This window comes from Chanos chanos, chromosome 4, assembly GCF_902362185.1.
Source record: "Chanos chanos chromosome 4, fChaCha1.1, whole genome shotgun sequence".
Lineage (NCBI taxonomy): Eukaryota > Metazoa > Chordata > Actinopteri > Gonorynchiformes > Chanidae > Chanos > Chanos chanos.
The window spans coordinates 25,685,314-25,713,209 of NC_044498.1; the positions used below are offsets into that span (position 1 = coordinate 25,685,314).

Sequence of the window (27,896 nt, forward strand, 5' to 3'; positions counted from 1 at the left end):
TTGGGCATTTCCTCCCGTGTCGGGTTTCTCTGACGGACTGACATTTAAATCTGCTGCAGAGAAGAAGCCGGAGAACCTGCCATCGAGTCTGCGCAGCTTAGTAATTTAGTCGGTTTTCTTATTTTCTCACTTTACACCAGCTAAAACCAATTCTGACAGTGTCTTGCTCTTGTTCTACGAAACCACGTAACGTTATTTCAATGTAAGAGGAGACCATCTTTTTTGCAGCTTTAGCAGCGTTCATTTTTGGATTCCTCCACAGCTTTGAAAGGCTTCACCTTTCAGTCATGATTTGAAATTATGTATGTTAATAGAATTTCATGTCACAAGAATGTGTGAATAGCAGGGCCGTTGCAGGCTTTTGTCCGTCTTCTCTTCGTGCATTTTGTCTCGTGCTTGGCCTAAAGACGTGGAAACCAATCCGATGAAGAATTTGACAGCATAATGTTATGATCTGAAAGAAAAACACGTAGGATTCATCACCTGCCAGATTATTTTTAGAGCATCTTCATTAAAATTTATAAGCAAATTCTAATTTCAAATTCATTCACAGTTACCACCCGATATATATTAAAAGTGTAAGGTTGTCGATTATCAAATTGCATCATGTTCAGCTGGTTGGGTACGGATGACAGGAGGAAGAAGGATCCAGAGGTGTTTCAGACAGTCAGCGATGGACTCAAGAAGCTCTACAAAACCAAACTCCTGCCTTTGGAGGAACACTACAAATTCCACGAGTTCCACTCGCCCGCCTTAGAAGATGCTGACTTTGACAATAAGCCAATGGTCCTTCTTGTGGGGCAATATTCCACCGGAAAGACCAGCTTCATACGGTATGTTGGTTTTCATGCAAGATTTACCACATTGTATTTGTAAGCATGTTCACGTTATCACACAGACAGACGCGGAGGTATCAGTGAAAGATTAAGAGATCTATGTTACGATGAACGTTGATTTTACAAACAATTTGAAATTGTTTCTGAGGTTCTGCACTTTTCCTGTCCAATTTGCGTTTGGCTCCTCTTAGATTTGCTTGACACATTATCTGGAATTCAAAGCTTCAACGTGATCAAATATTGACACACTCTCACTAAGAGAAGTGGAGGTCAAAAAAGCTAGGCTGATAGAACTTTGTTGAATTGGGTGAGTAACTGTTTAGTGCTGTTATAATGTCATTGTTAGTGCTAAAACATTTGCCTTAAGATTTAAAGCTCATGTTTGGTGAGGAATGTTTGTTTACAGGGTAACAGGCACTGAACAGTCTTGTAACATAAGGTAAATAGTGCAATGTTTATATTATAGCGAATAAATAGTATATAACCTACTCATAGGACCATGGCTGTCTGACATTTCAGTACATATAGGTTAAGAAGAAGAACTGGTTCTGGAGTCACTGACCTATTGGACAGAAAGGGTTGCTCTAGGAGGAGATTAACCATATCTATTATTATGAGAGCTTATGTCATGACTGGACAGTGGAACAGACTGGTGTATGGTTTAAATGGTTGTATTTGGACCTTGTTTTTTTGTTTGTTTGTTTTGTCATGTTATGCATGCTTGATGATTGCAAATGAGCTTGGGTGCTTTGCAACAAGGAAATTCTACATGCTATTGCCTCGCAGCTAAATCTAACTCTAGGATCTACTGGTTATCTTTGGTTAGCACAGGAGACTGCAGACTCTTGGGACTTTTCAGGGCACTAGTAAAAATCCCCATGTTGCCCATGTTAGTGAAGAACAAGTCACTAATGGATTCCAGAGTGCAGTGAGGGTAGGAACTGGAGACGGTTGTCTGGATTCATGCCGATGTCCCTCACAGGCAGTTTGATCCCTGGAGAGCATGCTCTGTCATTGAAATTCCACTCTCTAATCTCTGTTTCCTGATTCGTTATCACTTTTGAGCTGTTTCTTTTTTATGGTGAAATCAGAGTTAAATTTTTTTGCTTTCCCTTCACTTGTTTGTGTTAGCTGAAATGACAGCTGCGTGTCGGTTGTTCCAGGTCAAGCTATATGAGTGGTCTTAATTAGTCAGGCCCTCTGAAATACGGAGTGACACTTAAACACCATATCCAGGCCGGGTCAAAAGCTCAGATGTTCTCACAGTTTCATGAGACTGGAGCTGAGGGAGGAAAGCCATTTGACATAGCTCAGTCAATAAAGACCCATGGAAGACATGTAAAACGAGTGTGATTCTTTTAAATAGCTTATGTAGTAGTACAGCCTAATCTACAGCCCTTATGTGCAGCTCAGTTGTCTTAGTTTAGTGTCGCTTACGGCTATAGTTTCAGAGTTATTGCACTGTAACAACATTCTCACCATTTGTCACCGCTAATGAACAAACACTATGTGTGTGTGTGTGTGTGTGTGTGTGTGTGTGTGTGTGCTTCTGTGCCACTGTTCGTTCATGTCTGTATGTGTGAGTCTGTCACTGTTTATTTGTGTTAACCGATTAATGTGTCTGTGTATGTGTGTGTATGTAAGTTTGTATGTCATTGAGGCCCTTGTGCAGTTAGAGATTTAAATAATCCTGTCAAATGGTCGTTGTTTTTCCTTTTTTTTTTGTGCCCCTGCTCTGCATTGTTACAAGCGGAGGTGAGGGTTTCTATGATACAGGCACTGACCGATCAGTGTACCGCTAAAGTAAACACCTCTCGCTCTCCTCACTGGATGCCAGCCAGTGGAGAAAGGGAGAGAAATAGAGCTGCCAGTGCGCATTAAAACCCCCACAGAACGGAGTCCATCAACATACAAGCAAAACATTCGCAAATCAATCATAAAGCACACATAATCGGTTACACAACTGATGGTGGAGAGGGAACCATAAAACATTCTTGCTTTTCCCATGTAAGATCTTGGGGGGAAAAGCAAAACAATATGACAGTATGATACAGAACAACTCATATCATGTGCAAGATGCCCCTTTTGAATGAAAACTGAAAATGTGACTTTGTGAAACCTTGTCCTTACAGGTTGTCAACTGTGCATCCCCAGTGAGGCCATTCTACAGCTCCTAAACCATAGATTTGCCTTGTGTTATTTGTAAAAGATGTAAAATGTCTTTACACCTGTCATTATTTATGTACATTGTCTTATGAGACTACATGCCTGACTGATTTGGCCATATCAGATTGGTTGGTTTAGTATTCGTGTTTCTTTAGTTGTGCTGAATCAGACATGTGGTTTCACAGAGACGGTCACCAGAGACTGGTTCACACCTTAGGCACACAGACGTTTAAACGCAGAAACATAACAGGCATTTGTCACGGTATTGACATATATGTTTCATTTTGTGAAACTCTGTAATTAAATATTACTAAGAAAAATAAATTGTATTTTGTATTCCTGTATTATTTTGTATTTTTCACAGCATTCAGTTATATGGACATATTTGAAGTATTTCATAGAAAACAGTCCTGTTCAGATTTCATTCAGTTCTATGGACATATTTGAAGTATTTCATAGAAAACAGTCCTGTTCAGATTTCATTCAGTTCTATGGACATATTTGAAGTATTTCATAGAAAACAGTCCTGTTCAGATTTCATTCAGTTCTATGGACATATTTGAAGTATTTCATAGAAAACAGTCCTGTTCAGATTTCTGAGGCTGTGTTCGTCTCCTTTGTCCATTCCCAGATACCTCCTAGAGCAGGATTTTCCCGGGATGAGGATTGGCCCAGAGCCCACCACGGACTCCTTCATAGCTGTGATGCATGGTGATGTGGAAGGGCTTATTCCCGGGAATGCCCTGGTGGTGGATCCCAAGAAACCCTTCCGGAAGCTCAATGCCTTTGGGAATGCCTTCCTCAACAGGTGCTCTCTCCTACAATACACGCTGTCTGAGTGTCATCTGACAATTTATTCCGACAGCAAGTTTTAGGGTGCATTGAAAAGGCTGGTGCACCTGCTCAGAAGAATTGCTGGTGTTTTTTATCGAAAACTCATTTGGACAGTGTCCCTCATCAGACAGTTAACCTCAGGCAGCCATACAAATCTGCATCAGTCAATGTAACATGCATTTGACTAGATGCCCACAAAAGTTAACTGAAACACCACCAAATGGGTCTACAATTAGCAGACACCACCTGGAGAGTCAGAAAGGGAGCCAGAGAGAGACCTAGAATGAATTGTATGTGTGTGCGTGCGAGTGTGTGTGTGTGCAAGATCGATCTATCTATCTATCTATCTATCTATCTATCTATCTATCTATCTATCTATCTATCTATCTATCTATCTATCTGTCTATCAATCTATCTATCTATCTATATCTATATCTATAGCGTATTCGGCAAAGCACAAATAGTGGGTTTGTACAAATATTTATTTCATACAAATATTTTAAAAATTATTTGTTTCGGAAAGAAAACATAACCATGTCAAATGGTTGGTGTTAGTCATTACGACAGAGTATTGGGGCCACATTAAGGGGAAAAAAAAATCTTTTGAGAATAAGGCTGTAATGTTATGAGAATAAAGTTTTAATTTCAGAAGAGCAGAGGAGGATCAGCAGAGCAGCCTGCTGCAATGTGACGCTGATGTGCCAAAAGATTAAGTATTTCGCTATTCGTGAAACCTATACTGAAGTATAACTTCACAAGATGCTCCACGTTCCTCATTTTAACTTAGGAGGCAGGCTGCTCTTCTGATATTTCCCCTCTAAAATAACACGTAGCCTAAAATTACGACTCTATTCTCGTAACATTATAACTTTTGTCTCGTAAAATTATGACTTTATCTCGTAATATTATTACTTTTTCCTTGTAAAATTATGACTTCATTCTCGTAGCAATTTCCTCCAAGTCCGTGTGGTTCTTTCTTCAGAATAGACACAGTTTCTTGGACAATCTTTTCAAAGTCCTGATACTTATGATAATGTGGTGCCAATGTGCCAAAAGATTAAGTATTTCGTTATTTGTGAAGCCTATACTAAAGTATAACTTCACAAGATTAGCCTACGTTAGCTCTAGTTCACCTACACGCTGTGCTCACTGCTCAGTCACCCTGTGTGTCACGGTTGCGTCCTCCAGTTAGGGCAGGTGGTGGCTGGGTTCACAATGTTAACATAAGCATTTATTAGTTTAGAGTTTAGTTTGTTCGCTTTAGTGTGGATTAGGAACTGAATGTGAGTTTTAAAATGATTTTCTTTTCAATAATGTTTATGGTTATACATGTTTATTGCTGGGTTTATGAAAACCATAAATATTACATTTAAGTGTTCATAATTATTATAATAGCTTATTGAAGAACACTTATTAACACTTTAATATCCCACAATTAGAAGTGTAATAAAAACAAAAACAGGATTGTTACACCTATTTCACAAATACAAATACAAATACAAATATTTTTGCTGCCTCAACAAATACAGATACAAATACAAATACTGGGCTCTCTGCACATCCCTAATACACACAAACACACACACACACACACACACACACACACATGTATTGCATATGGTGTGTGTTCATATATAATATATAATATATAATATATATAAATATGTGTGTGTGTGTGTGTGTGTGTATATATGTGTGTGTGTGTGTGTGTGTTAGGGATGTCCCAATCCAATCTCAAAGATCGGTATCGGGGCCGATCAAGGCATTATTTAACAGATCGGTATTGGCTTTACTGAGCCTGACCCTAAGCCCAATCCTTTGTTTTACATCAGTTGTCACACAGGTGTGGTAAATGGAGAGCATAATTTGTGGCAGGACGCGCCTAAAATGTCTACAGTGTGGATATGTTTTAAATTGGGAAACGAAAGCAGACCAAAAGCCACTTGTAATGTTTGCAAAAGGCTACTACTGCTTTGATATGGCACCTAAAAAATAAACACTCAGCAGAATACAGTGAGTTCACTCAGGTAACACAGGCAAAGGCTGCTCCAGAGCAACACACATTGGAGGATATGCTTTTAAAAGGAGAGAGAAGTTTCCTTGAGACAGCGACAAGGCCAAAAAGATTATAGAGAGAGTAACTGAATTACTCATTTTGGATGACCAGCCTATGTTATAGTGAATACAGAGGCGCTGTCAACTTCGGCAAATTGAAGCTAACATTCCAGGTGAAATTAAATTTGAACATTTTTTAGGTCAGCATACTCCGACGACATTAATCCTCAAGGCTACTAATAACCAAGGTATCATTTCAAAATTGAAGCACCTAACGCTTTAGCTGTATGTGATGTATGCGAGTTAGCCTAAACTAACGAACCACAGAGAGCAATGCAGTCGCTTAAGTAACGCTAAGGATCGATAACGATAGCATGAAAAAAGAGAGGCTTTCAGAAAAAGTACCACTTGAATAATTGTAAGATTAAATAAAATCGAACACTTGTGTATATTTTCTGGTATAACTTCCACAGTACGCCTTACCCTCTCGATACTACATTTCAGACACTGCTCTACCGGAGCTTTACAAGAAAGTTTACTTTGTTATTTTGTCAAATAAAAAATGTAGTAAAAAAGAGAAAATAAGGAACAGCCTGGCTGCAGACATTTTTTTCTTAAAGCATTTGCTATTCAGTTGTCAAGCATATACATTGAATTGGTTTAATAACTTGGTATTGGTAGATACTAAATATTAAATGACACGGATCGGGATCGGGGGCAAAAACACTTGATCTGGACATCCCTAATATGTATGTATATATATGTGTGTACATATATGTATATACATATTTGTATGTATATATGTATGCTGCTTCATCAATTACAAGACTATGAAACTATGATGCGGTTGGTCCCAGTGCATAGAGCAAAGCATAAAATTAACGATATGACATGAAGATAACACTTGTTCTTACCTTACGCAATGGTGAAGTATGGATGATACAGACGATATTTTAACGTTATTGTTACCAACATTCTACTTTAGCCCAAGATAGAAAGCTCAGTCAACAAAGTGTGTTGTACACCCTATAGTGGGTTAAACCTGGGTAAATTTGATAACGCATAATTATTTCTCTGTTAAATGTTCTTATTGTGTTTAGATATACTGGCTGTTTTTTTGCCTGATTATCATTAATAAGCCTAACTGACTGAAATTAGTCATGTTTGCTTGCATCTATCTTTCAACAACATTAATTTCTTAGCCGCCCTAGTAGCCTAGGCTATTATATGACAGACTCAAAGTTAGAGCTATCCTTGAGAAATCTGTCCAGAACTCACAAATGTTGCACATTTATTTCATCACAATGACAGTTGGGAAAGAAAATTTGCACAATGAAATACAACAACAAAGCATACAAACAACTGATTCATCCTTTCATGCTGTCGGCATCGTTCATCTTGTTTACCACGGGCTCTAACTGGAAACTGAGTGCGCGTGAGTATCATCACACGATTAGCGAGTACTCGACCATAACGTAGAAACTCGAGAATTGATGTAACTGCTTGAGTACTCGAATGCTCGAGTACTGTGTACAACCCCTAAGATATATATGTGTGTGTGTGTGTGTGTGTGTATGCATAAATTTCAACTTCTGTGTTTTTACTGGGCCATACTGCTATCTGGCACTCAGCTTTCTGTGTTTTTACTGGGCCAGATGACTTGCTTTATCTACTAAATCAGCTACACAGGGCTCACATTCTTTCTCTGATTAAAATCCCTTCTTCCCGCAGACCATTATTCCAGCAGACTCTCTCTCTCTCTCTTCCCCTCTCCCTCATATTTTCTCTCAGTTTCTCTCCTTTCATCTTATCCTATCTTATAATAAAGGACATGATACTGTGACAATTGGGATAGCGCAGCACTAACCTGCCTCTTGACCAGCTGCCATAAAGTCATTCACAGATCACGAGAGGGGAAACTCTTCAGAACCGACCTGGTCCTTTTTTTTTAACTGTCCTCCAGTCTTGTGCTGTTTTTTTGGGTTTTTTTTGTCCCTGCGGATATGACTGTGTGTATTTTGATTATTTTTGCAGGTGGTGTTTGTAAAGTTATGCGCTGGGACAAATTTGCAGATAGTAGAGATTTTGGCATGGTGTACTGTTTGTTGTGCAAATCAGGAGATACAGCAGGAAGTCGTGAGGGAATTGGATTGGCAGCTCAACTCAGACTTTGCAATAGATAGCTATTTGTTGAAATTTTAATTTTCCCAAGTGGGGTGAAATAAGGGTCAGCTTAAACTCTTTGTTCTCTGAAATAGTCCCCACACCATTCATCCTTTCACCCTGGTATAGAAGACTATGTTTGATTACCATCAGTTATTATTCAGCTACATGTCTTCATGTGAGTGATGTCAATATTGTTGAGACATGGAGGTGTTGTGAGTACCAGTGTTTGCTGCAATACTGGAAGAGCCTAGTACATTGCCCTGGTTCCCAGCTCTAATTATAGATATGCTCATCATTTATAAATCCAGAAATAGGAACAGATCATGCTTTGCCCTGGTATCTGTAGTTTGAAACTCTCTTCCTGTGTCACATGAGAGACAGTTACCCAATCAGAGCAGTGTGGCAGAGCAGGGCCAGCGATGGATCAGTTTGGTTTGTGTGCAGTTTGATGTAGAGGGGGAAGTTTGTGCGTGTGTTCCTACCAGAGCAGCTGTTTATGCATACACATACACTGTGTGAAAACAGGAGGGTGAAGGGTTTGAGGACTGGGGGATGGGAGGGACAGAATTGCCATTTCATACTGTTTCTGATGTAGAGCTCAGCGATGAGATGATTCTCAGAGCAGAAGAGTGTCATTTGACTCCCGTCATATAATCCCCCTGCCTCTGCTTCTCACAGGACTTTTTTTCATATAGTGCTGCATCAAGCTTTCTTTTGCAGTGGGAATTTTTCAAAAGGACTCTAAGTCTTACAGTTGAAAAAAAAAAAAAACGAAAATGGATAGGTCGTTCCACCAGTCCACAGGGATCCAACCCTAGCTTATTGCCCCCTTTTTTGGATCTGGTTCACACGATACAATTCACCAAAGATCATGTTCACCAAAACAGAATGCTGTCTCTGGCTTGAAATGAAGTAGATTGTTTTGGCATGAACAATAAATGTCTCTGTTTTACCATGTTAGGTCTGAAGGAATCAGTCCAAACTCATAAAATTTACTTTTGGCAATTATCACTGTAACCTTTATATTTGCCCTTAAAATGAAACTGGCACACAGAAGGCTGTGTTTCTTCGGGGTTTTTTTTTTTGAAGACGAGAGGGTTTTACCTTCTAAACTGGACGGATTTCAATTCCTACTCCTCTTTCCAGGCCTGTGACGATTCCTGTCTCTTTCCGGGTTGTGTACTTGTCGAAACACTGTTTGTTGTTGTCTTTCTCTGTTGTCCCATAAGCATGATGCATGTCTGGCAGTGATCAGCCATGTAGGTGGCTCTCTGTAACTGCACATGGGCTCCCCTTAGAGAGTCCTGCCCAGAGCTCATGGACGGAAATGGAACCTGGAAAGAGAGTGATTCGATGATCAGTAGAGAGCCCAGACATAACTGCTGGACTCATTTATAGGTTAAAAGGATCCATGAACAGAAAGACAGATAGATATGATCTATTAACACGCACAGTACACAACTGAACACTTACCTGAGCGCTTACCTCCATCACTATAAAGCTGTGACAGTACTACTGAAACCAGAGGGAGTGTTTCAGCTCCGACACACCATGAAATGTCCTTTAATGTGCTCTTCATTTTATCCCGGGACCAAAGTCTCTTAAGGCATGGGTTCAGTATTTCTGGACTTTTATTCCTACTTTCTGACTCTGTGTTCATTGTGTGTGTGTGTGTGTGTGTCCTGTAGGTTTGTGTGTGCCCAGCTGCCTAACCCTGTTCTGGAGAGCATAAGTGTGATTGACACCCCAGGAATCCTGTCTGGAGAGAAACAGAGGATCAGCAGAGGTAATGACCTAAAAATTCCCATTCACACACACTCTTACATCACACACATGCATATGCACTCTTGTAAATGAAAGTACATTTAAAAATGTTCTGCTGTTGAAGTCCACAGTGGAGTGAAAACTCCCACTGACTTTAGAGAGGTCCCACATTGCTCTCCTGTTTGTATGATCACTTGTGTTTTGAGATAATATCATAGGTTGCATATGGAAGATTCTTGTGTGAGTTCACTGTAACCTTCCATTCATCAGAGCCCAATCACAGTGTACAATCTTTTTTAGGACATTAAGAATTCTTTCATTTGTGTGTCATGAAGCACAAAGAAAAAGGCTGTATATTTTCATACTGAGGGAACACATTTAGTTTTGAGTAATTATACTATACAAAAAAAAAATCATCTCTTGAGGAAAAACATGTGTTTTGAGTAAAGGAAGAAAGGACAGCAGGGCGAGTTTTGTTTTTTTAGCTGTTCTCAGGAGTATTTTCATACTGTGAATTATGCACATAAGAACTCATTTCATGCTAAGAACGAGAGAGCAGATTTTCACTCACAGTATTCTAGCACACAGGCATTTGTTTGCATAGTAAAACATTGAAAAACATGTTTATACCCAAGTGTTTGACCAGCTCGCAGTGTATTACTGTACATGCTGTAGAAATCATGCAAACTGATGTTGCTTCGCTCTGAGTCACAGCACTAGGTTTGACAGACTCATTGCATTGCTGGCTCTGTGCCTTTTTTGAATCCTTATGAATGACTGTGACTGAGGCAGAGTGTGGCTGAAATGTGGCTTTAATCTGGTCTTAATGATAACGTGCTGAAGGATGGAGATGGTGAAGGCAGATATGTGTTGCCCTGCAGTATTTGGTCATGTGTGGCCAAAATGACCCTGTTCAGCAGATGAATAGGGTCTGTTAGGTCTCAAGGTTTATTATCAGTAAACAGAACAGCAGGGCAGTGCAGCACCTCTCAGAGTGGCCCTTAAAAAGAGAGGCTCATTTCTCATTGTTAAAAAAAAGCAGGTGTGTGGGATAGTGACACTTCATATGCCTGAAGTACAGTGAGATTTTGGTTGAAGGTGAAAGTGAGGGTAGTGAAAAGGAAGAGGTTAAATCTGAGAGTCAGGCGTAGATCCCTAATGCACCATTCCATGAGTACAGACAACCACATCTCACAGAGCTCCTGCAGGTTAGTCCTGCAGTCCACATTGTGCAGCCCTGTGTCTTAGTTTCATCTCTTTGGAGGGAACTCATGACCAGCTGTTGGCTTGACTGTAAGTTGATTCAGCTAAAACCATAGTTTTAGTTACATGGAACAAACTGATAATAGGAATAAGTGATTTGTGTTGTCCTATGGAAGCATGTCTGGATTGCACAGGTTTATTTCATCTGTTGTTCAGCAAAGTCCTGTTGGGGCCTAGGAGGCTGTCCTGATCAGCCTGGATGCCTGTTGTCAGCGTTTTCCTTTGGGCTGATGAAAACACACACACAGCCCAGCAGAATGAACTGAAATGGCCTGGGGATTAGAGAAGGTTCCGGTAGCAGAGGGGACAGGAGGACAGGAAGACAGGAGCTGGGATTTAGAAAACTCACTGCTTGCACTCAGCTGCAGCTGTGGACCAAACAGGAGAACACAGAAAGCTGATGACTACTAGCATGAAGGCATGCTTCTCTGTGTGTGTGTGTGCGTGTGCGTGTGTGTGTGTGTGTGTGTGTGTTCATAGTGAATGAGGTCTGAATGATGACTGTCAGTACATCACAGGGAGTCACAATGTGATGTGGCGGTGTGATTTTGATAGAATCTAAAGTTCTGTCTCTGTGTCTAACTGGAGACTTTGGAGATCATGAATGTGAATAGCAAGTTACCAAGTCAAGTCAAAAATCTCATAACCCTCTGCTCTTCTCCTTCCTCATTACAGAAAGTGACTTGTGTTTTTTTTTGTCATTTTACACACAACTGTCTTAACTGTAAGGTGAAGCAGATTTTTCCAGCAGAATCAGTGTGCTGATATTATCGGCCGGTATGAGCTAACAGCAGATAAATCGGTATCGGCGTTTATAACAGCCAATAAATGACAATTAGAAAAGAAACGGCGAGATGAAAGATGGATCCTTCAGCCATGTTGACATTCATGTCAGCCATGCATGGTTTTGCTGCAGTAACGTTAAAGCCGGTACAGTCAGTCAAACATCAAAATTACCTTTAACGTTATGGTAGTTTAGTGGTGTAGGCTAAGCTGTTGACAAACTTGATTGTAGGTTTATTAATGAAACAATGTGGCAGTTCTAGTGAGTAAACAAACAGTGGTCCAATGATTTATCCCATGTCACTTCGAAAAATTCTCTGGCAACATCCCTTACAGCAGCTTATAACGCTGTCCATTGCTAAATTAGGTTACCCACAAAGCTAGCCATTGCCATGTTTATCAGTGGGAGACCGCTAACGTAATGAGCGGATAAACTATAGCGTATAACCTGTTCTGCCTAAATGAAGCAATGGTAAATATATCTGCGATTCGCATTGTCTGCATTACCAGTCAAACCAGAGGGGACACACGAATAAACGTGAGCTGAACAAGCATCTAACATGGCTTGGTAGCCGAACAGTTATCTATCTTCTCTTTCAAATGTGTAGTGTGAAATCCCCAAGTCTTCATTGCAAACAGTCATGTAGTATTAGATGCATTCAACAGCAGCATTTACTCTAGGTCACTCTGTCAGATTACTGCATTATTTATCAAAACTTAAATATATTTTGTGGTACTTTTGTTCAAAGTACTACTTATGACAATCTTAACTCTTAAATAACTACACATACCAAAAGTTAGGAAAGATCTTTGTTCATGTTATATGTTTCTAAAAAAAAAAAAAAGGAATATCGGCCGATCAGCTCATTTAACATGTAGTCTAGTATTATAACGATAACTGCATTGCACTGGCTAAATAAAGTACTGGCCCGTAAGTTACTGCAGTCAGTATAAAATACCCCAAATTTCTGAATTGTAAAGACGATTTGATTAATGGTTAAGTAAACGACAGCTCGTGAGTTCATCATCACAACAAGAATGATTGGCTGGAAAGAGTGTGAGAAGAGATGCGTAAACACAGACATAGGATCCATATTTTACTATCCTGATCATGTCGGGAAATTAATTAAAATGAGATAGCCTAGCCCTAGACTGATTACAGCTACTAATGCTAAGTGTCACCAAATGATCAAATTATTGTACAATATGGGACTTTTGGCATTGTTGAACGTACATCGTACAGAGGGCAAAATTATTGTACAAATTTGATAACTATTGTACATCTGGCAACACTGGTTGCCAAGTTAACGTTAGTTAAAATGTTTAACGTTCGATTTCCAGAGGAGGGTGGCTATAATTGCTTGTCCATTCGTCTGTCTCTGACATTATCGTTTCGTTAGGATTTGTCAACGAAAATTGTAATATATTTCATCACAGTTTTCATTTTCAAAGGTACATTTTTATTTAGTTATTGTCTCATTTTTGTCACAGAAAAAAGTTCGTTGACGAACATTTTTCATCACTGTTTTCATTGACGAAATTAACACTGTTTTATACAGTCTGAAAGATAAAGATTGTCATATGTCACACAGCCCTACATGGAACGTTATTAACCGGTGTTTCATTTGGTTCCAACTGGTTTGGGAACGATCATTTTAAGGTGGAACACAAAACCGGAAACGTTAAGATACTGATTCTGATCGGAACGAACCAATTGAAAAAAAGTCTGGTTTGAAGCGCTGGTTATAACACAGGCTCCTTATCAGTCACCTGTACATTTTTCAGTATTCCCTTTTCTCCTCAGAGGAGAGGAGAGGAAGGACCAATAATGCTTTCTGAAAACAGTCTTTGTCTCAGTATTTGATGAGTGAGCCTCAGTGATCACATCTCACAGGACGCTGAAAATACAGTGGTCACATCTCACAGAACACAGAAAAGTCAGTGATCACATCTCACAGGTTGTCTGTGTGTCCCTGAGACTCTCATTTAAAAATATAACTCAGCTCATCCAGTTTGTTCTGTTTATACTCTGCTGAATGAGAAAAGAGGAAGGTGTAACTTGACAAGTTTTTTTTTTTTCAGTCATCCTTAGTTGAATGATTGTTGTTGTGATGAAGTGCTGAACAGGTATTTTTTACAGTGAGGAGTGTGTTACAGAGTGATGTGTGGATTGTGATGTTTGTGGAGAGTGAAGAGGTGTCAACGCACACTAAGAAAAGGCACTGAAGCCCTTTTATGAGTCATACATCAGAAATAATAAGAAATGATAGTGGAAATATTCCTGTAATATCTGTCCTGTGGAGTGCCATTTTCTGTAGCTCAAGGCCGTTGCTGTAAAGTTTCCAGGCTTTCATCTGCCTGTACAAAGATATGACCTGTACTGCATCTCTCTCCCTCTCTCTCTCTCTCTCTCTCTCACCCTCCCGTCCCTTTCTCTCTCTTTCTCTGTCTCTGGGTGTGTTTGGTCATGCTCTCTCATTAGCAGGGTGATGTGAGACTCTTACATAGCTAGTTTTAATGAGACTCTGCCCCCGTCAGGGTGAGGACACCTTCGCCCAGGTCAGGCTTCACTGTGAAATTTCCTGCCCAGTCACATGAGTATGACTGAACTGTGTTTCTCAAACCTGCGGCCAACTCACAGACACACTGAAGGTGAACCAGCTGAGCCCAGTGTGAAATAACTTCACAACGATAGGATTATTTATTAAAGCTACAAGGCTAAAACAATGTCATTTTAAAGTATTCAAGCATACTTCAAATTACTTGATACTTCTCAATTCAAATTCACAGATGGGTCTGTACTTTTTATACTTTGGCATGAGCTGGAATGTGGCATTGAAATTCAGATGGTGTACATGCCTATGCAAACCTATTAGCATGATAAAAAAAAATGCATGTGTATGCGCACGTGTGCATGCATGTCTGTGATGTTATTGCAGATTCAGTGTGATGCAGTTAGTTGGCACATGCTCTTGTAACATTATTCAGTATCTCTGCTGTGTCGTGTCTTAATGAATGTGCTATCGTCTAAGCATGGGCCCTGAATCCAAAGTTTGTGTCAAAGCATTTTGCTGTTGGCTAATTGTGGTGCCGGAATCCAAAACAGATTTCACACAAGTACAACCACAGGGAGATTCACGCCCACACAGAGAAAGACCTGCCGGAGGAAGTGTGGATATTCATCTTTTGAGGTGAAAACTGTTTTGAGGTTCTTACTGTGGTTGTGTGAGTTTGCAGTGTGCGATACGGAGCGTTGGCAGGAAACCTTTGCTGTTTGCTAACTGTGTAGGTGCTATTTGTTAATTGTGTGCCATGCGTTGCATGTAGGTGCTGTTTGCTAATCATGTACTGTGCGTTGCCTGTAGGTGCTGTTTGCTAATTGTGTACTGTGCATTGCTTGTTGGTGTTGTTTGCTAATGATGTACTATGCATTGCCTGTGGGTACTGTTTGCTAATCGTGTACTGTGCATTGCGTGTTGGTGCTGTTTGCTAATCATGTACTGTATGTTGCGTGTAGGTGCTGTCTGCTAACCGTGCACTGTGCATTGCGTGTTGGTGCTGTTTGCTAACCGTGTACTGTGCATTGCGTGTAGGTGCAGAGTGACTCTCAGAGCAGGAGATCAGTACAGTCTTTTCATGCTTTGTCACAAAACACTGTTGTATACTTCCGTAGGACCTGCTTCTATCTCCTTCAAAATTCAGATGTTTTCTGAGAATTTTTTCCATTGTCATCTTTGATGGCCATATTTGGATGCCTCTGAACAACAGATAAATAGATCTGTGACAAAAAGTGTTCATTTTAGCTGATTCTTTGGGAACCTGAGTTAGATAAGCTGAGCTACATTAATGGGACTGAGAAATATTCTCCTGCTAACATCTAACAGGAAGTGGGTTATCTAATAGGTTGACTGTTTTGCATTGTGTTGAGGCACCAGTCGGTACTGAGTCGGTGTGTTGACCCTGTGGAAGAGGCTGTCTAGTGCTAATTGAGATTTGGTCATTTGTATGCATGAGACAGTGACACTACTGTGATACAAAAAAAAAAACATAGCTTGGTGCTTGATACATGTTGTACTCAATTTCCAACAGAGATGACCCAGTCTGCAGACTGTTTAGAGGCAAGCTCCAGCCTTGATGGGGTCTTTAATCATTAATACACTGTCAGACATATGTCTTCCCCTTTCTATTCTTGTTCTGAGGGTCCTGGCAGAGCTGTATGTATCACAGAACATTAAATGAGACAGTAATGCTGGGAAGGCTGAAGTCACACACTCACTCACTCACTCACTCACACACACGCGCGCACACACACATGCACAGAGTTCCCAGAGGAAAAAAAGGCTGCTTCTTTCCAAGCTCTCAAGACCTGAAGACTGTTTCTCTCCAGTTAGAGAAACAGTAAACAGTCTTTCTCCTCAGCAGTGACATTTCCCTCCTCTCTGTCTCTTTCTCAGAAGGCTCTGGATGAGACACATATGTTTGCTCTTAGGGAGATGTGTTTGCAGGATTAAACTCTAGAGCCACTGGTCACAGAGCGGACACTTAAGAGGACATCTGGGCTGAAAGAGTTATCACTTCAAATGTTGTAGTTTGCTTGTCCATGGCTGCTATAACAATGCTTTAGGCTCAAGTACATAAATGACTTTCCCATTGCATCAAATCACTAGTCAGTATGCAGCATTTGGCTCTCTGTCTTATTTGTGTGGTACTCTGAAAGTGGGCGTTTCCTCTTGTCTGTTTTAAAGTGTTTGTCAGCATGCTTCACTTGAAATGAAAAACATCATATTTCTGTGGAAGGCTTAGTGAAGTCAGAGACTGTTCTGTTTTATAATTTGACTCTAGAGGGAGATGAACCTCTGTAGGTTTTCAGCGGACATGCTGGGTCGTTTACCACAGCTGTGTTTGATGGGGTCAGTGGTCTGGGTTCTCCTTGTACTCACACAGTGGTGGTGTTAAACAGGGACGTGTCTGTGTTAGCTGATGTACCATCGACCTTAGGACATGGGCACTCTTATTGACTCCGTAAACTGTTTTAAATGTCTCTACCTGGCCATCTGCTCCATCAGGCACACTTCAGGGCCATTTTTAAACTGTTTCTTATGTCCATGGTTTTATAGTATGAGTGATGTGAATTATTTCTTACAGCAGTTAAAAGGCTGTTACAAACTGTGTATTTTTGAAATCCAAATTTTGGGATTCCCAAAATGCAGTATGAATAGAAAGTAAACCTTCACTGTGTTTTGGTTTGTACCCGGAGACTTACTGTACCTTGCCCTCCACACAGCTGTGTTTGTTCAGCAGGAAGTGGTGTTATCCAGAGTAGTCATGTGTGTGTGTGTGTGTGTTTGTGTGTGTGCTTGTGCGTGCAGTGCTGTCACAAGTTTAAATTTATTTATCCTCACACACACTTGTGTGTCAAGGTGGGGAGTGTTTCTCAGGCAGACACGAGGAAAAGCAGAGCTCATGTCTGTTTGCTTTGACAACTGTTGATAATTGAGGTTTTAACAGTGTTTGTACATTTCCATTTCATGCATGCTTCTCCTGAGCATATTTTATGAAAATATGTTGTGAAGATTTGCTGTATGGGTGAAACTGAACTCTTTGTTTCCCCTTCCGTTTTTCCATCATGACCACAGCTCACTTTATTTTTGTTTTTTTGTTTTTTGTTTTTTTTTTTATTTTGGTTTTGGTTGTTTGTATTTTTTGTTGTTGTTTGTTTTTGTTCCTGAGACAGCTGAAAAGCTGTCAAATCTACAGAACATGGACTCTTTCTCCATTTTTCTTCATTTTATTTTCACCTGTTTGTATATGTGTGTGGTGTGTGTGCGTTTATGGGTGTGTGTCTGTCTTTCTCTCTCTTTCTCCATGAACAGTTGCAACAGAAGAAGGCTCAGGCTATAGCTGTCTACATAAATGCCCGTATGGAGGTATTGTAAACGATGTCATGCCACTGAGAACCTTCACAGTCTTAACATTCAAAGCTTTTCCTGTCGGACCCTTTTAGATTTCAGTGCTACCATGTCTCTCCAGACTGCTGGAGCTATGAAAATTACTGGGTCCCCAAAAATTAACTCTCAACTCTTTGCCCCCTTTGCTACATAAATTAATGCTGTAATGCCAACCTCTCTGTGTCTGGTTTCACTGCTGTTATTGCCCTGCACCCTCTAGAATGTCCTTTCTCTTTATGAATGGGATCTGTTTTCTCTATATGTTCACTCCAGTCTCTGTTAGAATCTAGTTCTCTGTGCTGTTGTCTCCATATTATGTTTTTATCCCATATGAAATATACCTGTGTTAAAGACTGAGTAAAGTGTGTAATGGCTGGTAGTGGTACAAACTTGGAGCACAACGTTGCAGGCAACAATAAAGCCCCTCCTCTCCCCTTCCTGCCGTGAAACTGACAAATCAGAAGGGATGGCCTCTCTTGTTCCCTGAGGCGCAGGTTCTTCCTGTGGAAAGATGGCTGCGTCCGCCATGTTCCATGCCTCTGATTTGAATTATTAACCCACTAATCTCTGTTCCCAACATTATAATGTTGAATAGACTCTGGAAAATATCAACTCTCTCAGTTCAACGCTGCCAAGTCCGTGTCAGACCCCTCTGAGCTAGCACAGACAGGGCTGACTTGATAGGTTGTGAGGTTGTATGTCCTCACTCTGAATTTACACCAGTAGCACAAAGTCATTTTGAAACATAGTTTCATCTGCATCTGGTTGCCTGTGCCTGTGACCACAGGCCCAAACAGTAAACCCAAGTTAAAAATGTCAGATGTCTTCAGGCCTGTTTTTGGTTCATTTCTAGACTCTGCTTATGTAACTGATTCATTCTAGGTACATGTCTCAAGAGCTGGTTTGGTGTTTCTCCCACAGGTCTTAGTTGGTTCACTTAAATATTGTCTATGCATTTTTACTGTCACATTTTGATTAGTGTTGTTGTTGTTGTTGTTGTGTGTGTATGTGTGTGTGAAACGCACTGTTGAATTTCTCAGGTTCCTTTGTGCTTTGTTCCTGTGTACTCCCATACAAATGGCCAATAAGATAAAATAAAGTGGAGGTCGTATTGTTTATTGTTTATAACAGTTTATTGACTGTTCAGAAGCACCTGAGGTCCCTGGATTGTGACAATGAGTGGGAATATGTTTAGTTAACTGTTAATATTAAGTTGTTAAGTTCACAACATAATATTATTAATTATTATTATTATTATTATTATTACTGCATTATAAACGGTACATTCACAACATTACAGTGCAACAACGTAATGACACTCTGCACAGAAATAGACCTCCTGCTTCAACTGTCCTTTATATAACATACAAAGCTCTAGACTGGGGTTTCTGCCCTGTTTCTTTTCTGCCTTCACATTATTACACTGATTAGTCCATTGGATTAGGGCCTTGTTTTGGCAGATTCTCACTCTCCCTGCTGACCTGCTGCATCTCTTTCTGTCTCTCCACCCCCCCCCCCCCCTCCCCCTTATCTCTCTCTGTGTCACTCACTCTAGTTCTGTGCGGGGAACATTGCTGGGGAAAGCTCAGTCAGACATTATTCAGTAGTCTCCAACACGAGACTGCAGAGTTCCCTGATGACTGGAGCCCCCCCTCATGAAGCTCCCTGTCTGAGTCAGGCAGCCAGACCTCAGTCAAATGCATCAGTCAAGAGTTTGATATATTGGAGATATTTGTGAATGCCCGAATGACTACACTGGCAACTGTGTGACTTGCTATTGCGAGAGTTTCAGATATTTTCTCTGGAGTGCTCCAGAAAGCTGGCACAGATTCCATTTTCCACAGTTCTTTGCTGAGAATATTGTGAAAGGTTTTTGGAAATATTTTGAAATAAATCACAATACATGAAATTTCTGAAATATTTATCAAACTTGGATTTTCATTAACTCAACAGTGTGGTGAAAAGTTCGTGTAATTTTCCCCCAGTTTAATTCTGTAAGGAGCCAGAGTGAATTCCTCAAAGATTTAGTGAAATATCAGGTATATCTGTTCTCTTGACCAGTGTTGAATTGCTTCCCCTGAGTATAAGCAAAGCCACAAAAGAAGCTGCAAAAGCTATTATGCATTGGCAGACATTAAGTCATGGTACGACAGCGTCCCCAATGGCTTTCAACCGCAACACTCAAAGCGTTAGTGTTACGAGGGTTAGTGATGACATATGTTGCTGCTGTCTCTGTCTTTTCGATCTGTCCGTTCTCTTTTAGGTGGAGTCTGACACGGATTCATTTGTGGGCGGGGCCTCTCCTATTTAAGCGACCCGTCCCAAGATGGCTCCCTCTCTCTCTCACTCTCCCTCATTCTCGATTCCCTCGGGCAGACGCGGAAACTACCTTTCGTTTATAGCGGATGTTATTTAGTTTCTTGTGTTAGTTAATGTCGTTATAGTTTGTAAACACCTGGGTCATTTACTGTACATGAGTATATTTTGGCGGGCACTTGTTTTGAGCACTGTAGGGCAGGTTCAGCGAGGGTAGCAGCAAGTGGGACGGAAGACTCACGTTTTTCTTTTCGGGAGCCAGGGAAGTTGCTTTGTGCACAAGGAAGACAGCGTGAGGGTTTTTTTTCTTTTTTTTATTATCTTGTCTTCTGTTTTCCCCGTTGTTCTCATTTGCTGCCACCTCGATCCCTTATTTTGTGAGTTTTGTTAATTTTCATTAAAATTGTCAAGCTTAAGCGTACGGAACGGTGTGGGTTTTTTTTTATGTTACTGCGTCCTGCTTTGGTCTTTTTTTTTTTTTAAGAAAAAAAGGCTGGGCTCGTAACAGTTAGTAACATGACTAAATGATTTAGATGGGTTAAAAACACACCCACTGAATGAATGTGCATTTAGCAAACGCGTCACGGGAGCTAATTGGACTCTACCAATTAGCATACTGTCACTCAGCTGCTACTGCTCTCCATGTGTATACTAGGGCGCAAGAGTCTTACAGAAATGGATGTTCTGTTTGCTGTTGACTCCTTCTGTGTCTCTCACCCCATCTGCTCCTTTTAGGCTATGACTTTGCTGCTGTCCTCGAGTGGTTTGCTGAGCGTGTGGACCGCATCATCCTGCTCTTCGATGCCCATAAGCTGGACATCTCGGACGAGTTCTCAGAGGTGATTAAGGCACTGAAAAACCACGAGGACAAGATCCGCGTGGTCCTGAACAAGGCTGACCAAATCGAGACGCAGCAGCTGATGCGTGTTTATGGCGCTCTCATGTGGTCGCTTGGCAAGATCGTCAACACGCCGGAGGTCATCCGTGTTTACATCGGCTCGTTCTGGTCTCACCCGCTGCTCATCCCAGACAACCGTAAACTGTTTGAGGCTGAGGAGCAGGACCTATTCAAGGACATCCAGTCACTGCCCCGAAATGCTGCCCTCCGCAAACTCAACGACCTCATCAAAAGGGCACGACTGGCCAAGGTGAGTCTAACCCACTGTCAAGGTGTCGTAAAGATTTACTGATGGTCATGTATGATTAGTCCTTTATACATTAAGAGAGAAAGGAAAGGCCAGTGGAGTCATAAAGCCTGGAGGTGCAGTGGGACTAAATTGTAACATCAGTGTTTCATGAGTAGTTAAGAGGTTCCTTAGGAGTTAATAAAGGAATTCAGACTTTCGTCAGCATTTCGCAGATGGATCTTTGTTAGAAAAAAAACAACAAATCTTTTGTCCTCATATAGGGTCAAACTTCCACACACAAGGTCACAAATAATTAAATTTTCCTCCCAGAATTTAGAGGTTCTGAGAGTATATCATGGAGAGGTAGATTTACGATTCTGTGAAAGGCCTGGCCTGGCACTGGAAAACAGGTTGACTCAGAAGAATAATCACTATTATCACATTTTCATTCAGTTGTAGTCATATGAACACATTTAAGTAAGCTTTCTCCTGCCCTCTTCTGAGGGAACATTGTGTCCTCACAGCGGTGAGTTTTATCCTAGTCCGGCTTTGGCTTTGTGTCTACAGTAAGTTTACTTACAGAGAAACACTAAAACATTTCTGTTATAATGACTGGAAACACTCACAGAACTTATATCTGGTTACAGTTCATGCTGGAAAGGATGCTTTGGAATAATTCAGTTTGAAGGAGGGTCACTACCACGTATGTGATGTTGTACGAGCAAAACTAAATTGTTTGTAGATTGCCTTACTAGAGTCTGTTTTTTATTCCCAGACAGAAAGAATGTTGTTTACTAATCATGTGTACTGCTTACAATGGAAACTCCAAATGCTGCATGAAAACCCATGTGGTGTGTCTTAAGAGCCATGCTAATAGGCTGACAGTAAAACAACAATGAACGTCAGGTGGTTGTCAGCAGTAGTGCTTAACCCTCATGGCTTTTCTCTGAGACATTGCTGTTCATTTGCTGTTCACAGTTCAGTGTACACTGTGTGCATTTATTTGGCTGTTTGGGGACCAACATTGAATAAAATCTCCACAGAACCAGTGAAAGATGTTGGTTTATTGTCCTCGGCCTTTCTGAGGTGGCTGAGTCTACACGCTTTTGCTTGTGTTTTCATCACTTGAAATCTGTAAAGTGGTTGAATCTGTTTGCAGGAATAGTGACTATATGTGTGGTTTGGTTCCATATGGGTTTGAGCAGATTGCCCTGTTTCTGGTAATTCAGTAGTGTTGTCCTTGATCTCTGTTCTCTGTCCTCACAGTACACGACCTTTAAACCTGCCAAGACAGCCGATCTTTTGCAGCACTTAGAGAAAGACATTGATTCATTATCTCCACTCGCCTATTTTGGCCTGCTCAGGATTGTTGGCCTTGCTGTACCTCCAGAAATAGATTTTGATTTTCATGAGCCAGGGGCTGTTTGAGAACCAAAACTGCACTCATAACCAAAGTGACGTAGAAATAAGAGTTTCATATGCTCTAAAAATATTTTTTCATGCGTAACAAAATTTCACAAAGTCTCATGAGTTGTTGCTGAGTTATTAGAGCAGAGATGCTGATAACCATAGGGTGTGTCTGTATTGTGATGCATTAATGGAACCTCTGTTTCATTCATATATATTTGATCTCTCATACCCCAACAGTGTTTGACATACAGTTTGACCCAAACAGTGTTACACCAGAGGGAAACCCCTTTTCATTGGACATTTGCTCCCTGACCAAAGGTTGTAATATGGCCAAATGACTGCTTGGGAATGAGTCAGAGAACAGCATTCTGAGGTCACGCAATTTGCAGGACATTACTCAGTCATTCATGAAGACCTTTTTTCCAAGTTTACTAAAGAACTTCATTGACCTGGAGAAAGGGAGTTTGGCTGAGGGATATATATGGACCACATTTTATGATTTCAGTATCCTAAAACTCTTTGAAAGTAATAACAGTGCATGTCACAGATTCACTGATGACACACCTTTCATCACCAGAGTCCTGTATGTTTCATTATGTGGAGTCCCAGTGAGAGTATGTACATTTCTGCAGGTCAGAGGTCAGTTCTTTCCCACAAAAGAGATAAGCAAACATACCATTCAGTGAAAGGTCATGTCAGTTGGATATAGTAGAAAATCATTGGCATTTTTGTCCTTACATGCTCCTCGGAGTCATGCTCATCTAAGTTAGGATATCTGATTGGCTGACAGTTCCTTTTGTGATTGTTTGACTTTTCCTGCGTAGTGTTTTAGAGTCAAAAAGTCAATGAATAGGAGCAAGACTTTGACAAACCAAAGTTATTTGGTGGCTCTGATGAAGCCAAAGGGGGGGGGGGGGGGATTGTTCTACTCATTTGATGTGCTGAATGAGATCTTTGAGTCACTCCGTTAGGGCCAGTCAGACTATTTTTTTTGTTTGTTTTTTTTTTTTTATCTGTGCAAAGTAACCATCTGTAAACACAGCAGTAAATGTACTTTAGCTGGACACTGTGAAATTCATAGGTAGCGAATCATAAAGCTGTCAGTCATAAAGGATGTTTGACCACATTGAAGTCAGTTGCTCTGTGTTTGAAAAGCCCAGAGTATATTAGACCCTTTGTACACTGAGTACACAGATCATACGAGCTGTCCTGAAGATGCCCTGTGTGTGAGAGGAAATGCTGAGTTTTTTTTCACAGTGGGCAATGGTCACACTATGAGTCAAAGCCTAGCCCTGCAGCTGGTTCCCTCTGAAAGAGGACGTCACCTGGTATTCTGCTCTCTGTGCTGATCACAGGGCTGTTTCCTCTCCTGTCATCGACATGTGTGTCGTCCTCCTGCCCGGATGAGAGAGAGCCTCTCCCACAAAGGATGCACATTACAGAGAAGGCTTTGACTCACATACAGTGATAGCTCATTAAGCTTCCCGCCATGTGTTTGTCTCCTGTTTGTCTCATATCTGCGTCAGACCCAAACTAAGGTTAACAGTTGATTATACAAGTAATTTTTTCTTTTATTTCTTTATTTGTCTGTTTCATTAGAAATGGATTCTTATCTACTTATCACACAGTATTATTACTTAGAGCAGGTTACATAGTCTTCCAAATAGGGATTACACTGAAAAGAGTGAGATGAGAAAAAAGACCCCTCCTTGACTCAGTCATTACCAAGGCCATTGAACAAATAACACAAAACTGCATTACCAGTCTGATCATTGCCATTGGATCTCATCAGCCTTGTTCTGAATTGGCATTGTTAACTCCCTGGAGAATTTCAGTATGAATCTATTTCAGTATGAATCTAAAGGCTCGTGCTTTCTTTACAGGTCCATGCCTACATTATCAGTTCTTTGAAGAAGGAGATGCCATCTGTCTTTGGGAAGGAGAACAAGAAGAAGGAGCTGATCAACAGTCTGGGAGAAATCTATAGCCGCATTGAGAGGGAGCACCAGATCTCCCCCGGAGACTTTCCCAACCTCAAGAAGATGCAGGTAAAAATCATGTTTCTCAGATATTTTCATCACTGATTTGAATGCTGAATTTCTTTTAGTTGTTTTATTATGCGATTTTTCATGATTTGTGACATTGGGAAGAGACATTTGTCAAATAGCTCCTCCAACAGTGAGGAGAGGAGAAGAAACCCAGTTAGACCAGAGATTCGGCTGATCAGCTGAGTTTATTACTAATATGTGTAGGCGAACAAACTCACTGAGTGACAGACAGAACAGCTCATCTCATATACCCTGGCTGGTACCTCAGCATGTTCTGTTCCATTCCAGATGAACCATGTTCTATTTGGATTCTGGCCCATTCCAGATTAACTATATTCTATTTGGATTCTGGCCCATTCCTGATTTACTATGTTCTATTTAGATGATTTGGATGGCGCAGTCTCAGCAGAGACCTCTGATTAACAGTGTTTAACAGTAACAGTATTTTCACCACATCACTGTTCCCACTACCACCATTATCACTACACTGTCATTCTGTCCCACTGACACAGGTGGATTTACCTTTCTGAATCTGTCACCTGCACCATTTCGTACTGAAATAGTGTTCCACATGTTATGGCGATTTGCTCAAGAGTGTTGTTTCATGAACTGTTAAGATAAACAAATTTGCAACCCAGAACATTTGTATAAAAGACCTGAAACTCAAGGTTACAATGTAGTCTTTCAGAACTTGTAAACACAGTGACTTGCCATGTACATGTCAAGCATTATTTTTCATTATTTTGTGAATCAGAAATGAAGCATTTATTGGAATCAGATAAACTCGGGATCAAAAGCTAATCATAGAGGAGTCATTCAGAGCAGTTAGCTTTGGGGACATTACACATGCTGATTTTAATGCTGTTGATCACAGTGTTCAGTATGGTTTTATAAGCAGGGCCATGCTGTCCATCTCCTCTCGTTTAAATTGATTGTACTGAGTCAGCGTCAATAAATGCCCTTTCAAAATCTAATAAAGATCCCAACCGATAAATTGGCGTGCTGATTTTATTGACCGATACAGGCTAATTATAGATAGATCGGTATCGGCGTTTATATCGGCTGATAAATGACAATTACGGAAGATAGATCCTTCAATGACATTCATGTCAGCCATGCCTGGTTTTGCTGTAGAAACGTGAAAGCCGATACAGTCAGTCAAACATCAAAATTACGTTTAATGTTACGGTAGTTGAGTGGTGTCGACTAAGCTGTTGACAAACAGCATGGTAGTTTTAGCGAGTAAACAAACAACAGTCCTGTCATTTCTCCCTTGTCTCTTGTAAAAACTCTCTGGCAACATCACTTACAGCAGCGTATAACGCTGTCCATTGCTAAATTAGGTTACTGACAAAGCAAGCTAATGCCATGTTTATCAGTGGAAGACTGCTAACGTTAATGAACGATTAAACTGTAACTGTTTAACTTATTCTGCCTAAATGAAGCAATGGTAAATATATCTGTGACTCACACATCTGTAGTTACAGTCCGTGTACTGCAAATTATTAAACCAGAGGGGACACATAAATAGACATGAGCTGAACAAGTATCTAACATGGCTTTGTAGCCAAACTAAGTTATCTAGTTTTCATTCAGTTATCTAATGTCCCACAATCGTCGATATGACATAACTTCAGTCATGTAGTATTAGATGCATTCAGCTGAAGCATCTACTCTAGCTCACTGTATCAGTTTACTGCATTATTTATCAAAACTTTAATATATTTTGTTGTACCTTTGTTCAAAGTACTACTTATGACAATAAAACGAGTTTATTTTTAAACTGTATGATGTCATGTTGTCTTGGTGAGGACTCTTACATAACTACACATTACAAATGTTAGGGAAAATCTTTGTTTATGTTATGTGTTTCTGAAAAAAATAAATAAGTAAATCTCTCCCCCTCTCTCTCTCTCTCTCTCTCTCTCTCTATACATATATATATATATATATATATATATCGGCCGACGATATATCATTATCAGATTTTTAAATCATCAAATATTGAAATCAGCATTGGTCTGAAAAATCCTATATCGGTCGGGCTCTAGTCCAATGTAAACACATATGTGAAACTGGCCTCATCGGTCATTTTCATCATTTTAGGCCATTGGTTGATTTGGGGTAAAGCAATACTATCCGTCTTGTATGTATTCTCAGTGAGGTATTTCAGTGAAGGCGTGTGTGACTCTATAGAGCTCAGAGTGGTGTTATTTTCAATTATTTTCCTCAGCATTAGATAGATAGATAGATAGATAGATAGATAGATAGATAGATAGATAGATAGATACTTTATTGATCCCGAGGGAAATTTAGGAAATCCCAAAGGAACATTAGTTTATGTTCAGAACGGCACTGAAGAGGAGACTTTGACCTTGGCCTTGATCTCACATGATTGTTTGTCTGCCCTCACAGGAGCAGCTACAAGCTCATGACCTCAATAAGTTCCAGCCGCTGAAGATGAAGCTCCTGGATGCAGTGGACGACATGTTAGCGCATGACATTGCCCAGCTCATGGTTCTGGTGCGTCAGGAGGAGACACAGCGACCCAACCAGGTGGTGAAGGGTGGTGCCTTCGAAGGCACCATGAACGGCCCATTTGGCCACGGCTATGGAGAAGGTGCTGGTGAAGGCATTGATGAGGTGGAGTGGGTGGTGGCACGAGACAAGCCCATGTACGATGAGATCTTCTACACCCTCTCGCCAGTCAACGGAAAAGTAACAGGCGCCAACGCCAAGAAGGAGATGGTCAAATCCAAGCTTCCCAACACGGTCTTAGGAAAGATCTGGAAGCTGTCTGACATTGATAAGGATGGCATGCTAGATGACGAAGAGTTTGCCCTGGCCAATCACCTCATCAAGGTCAAACTAGAAGGTCATGAGCTTCCAAGCGAGCTTCCTGCTCACCTAGTCCCCCCCTCCAAGAGAAAAATCCCAGAATAAGAGACAATATCAGTGAGGTTTTGGTGGGTGGATTGAGGAAAAGAGGTGTTACGAGGGATGCTTCTGGGTAATTCAAGAATTTCAGACAGGCATACATCAACAAAAGATGAACAGTGACTTCTCAAAAAAAAATAAAAAAAAAAAAAATATATATATATATATATATATATATGATTGGTTGAAGTCAACAATACAATTATGTTTGTTTGCTTACTTTAACCTGTATATTTTTGCGGA

At 40.5% G+C, this 27,896-nt stretch overlaps 1 protein-coding gene across 2 annotated transcripts; it reads left to right on the plus strand.

Annotated features, from left to right (window-relative positions):
- The first annotated feature begins 58 nt into the window (after nt 1-58).
- On the plus strand, nt 59-27,759 carry ehd3 (EH-domain containing 3). Of its 2 annotated transcripts, XM_030772882.1 has the most exons (7): nt 59-202; nt 636-833; nt 3,634-3,810; nt 9,746-9,843; nt 20,867-21,279; nt 24,552-24,716; nt 27,132-27,759. In XM_030772882.1, coding segments are annotated over exons 1-7 (1,581 nt in total). In that variant the 5' UTR covers nt 59-200; the 3' UTR covers nt 27,660-27,759. The 2 variants fall into 2 exon arrangements, with proteins under 2 accessions (XP_030628742.1, XP_030628741.1); XM_030772881.1 differs by having other exon boundaries at nt 59-833.
- Nucleotides 27,760-27,896: the final 137 nt, after the last annotated feature.

Coding starts and splice junctions, on each gene's coding strand:
- ehd3 (XM_030772881.1), top strand. CDS start 607: ATGTTCAGCTGGTTGGGTACGGATGACAGGAGGAAGAAGGATCCAGAG. Junction 3,811..9,745: donor GGGAATGCCTTCCTCAACAG/GTGCTCTCTCCT, acceptor TGTGTCCTGTAG/GTTTGTGTGTGCCCAGCTGC. Junction 21,280..24,551: donor AAAGGGCACGACTGGCCAAG/GTGAGTCTAACC, acceptor CTTTCTTTACAG/GTCCATGCCTACATTATCAG.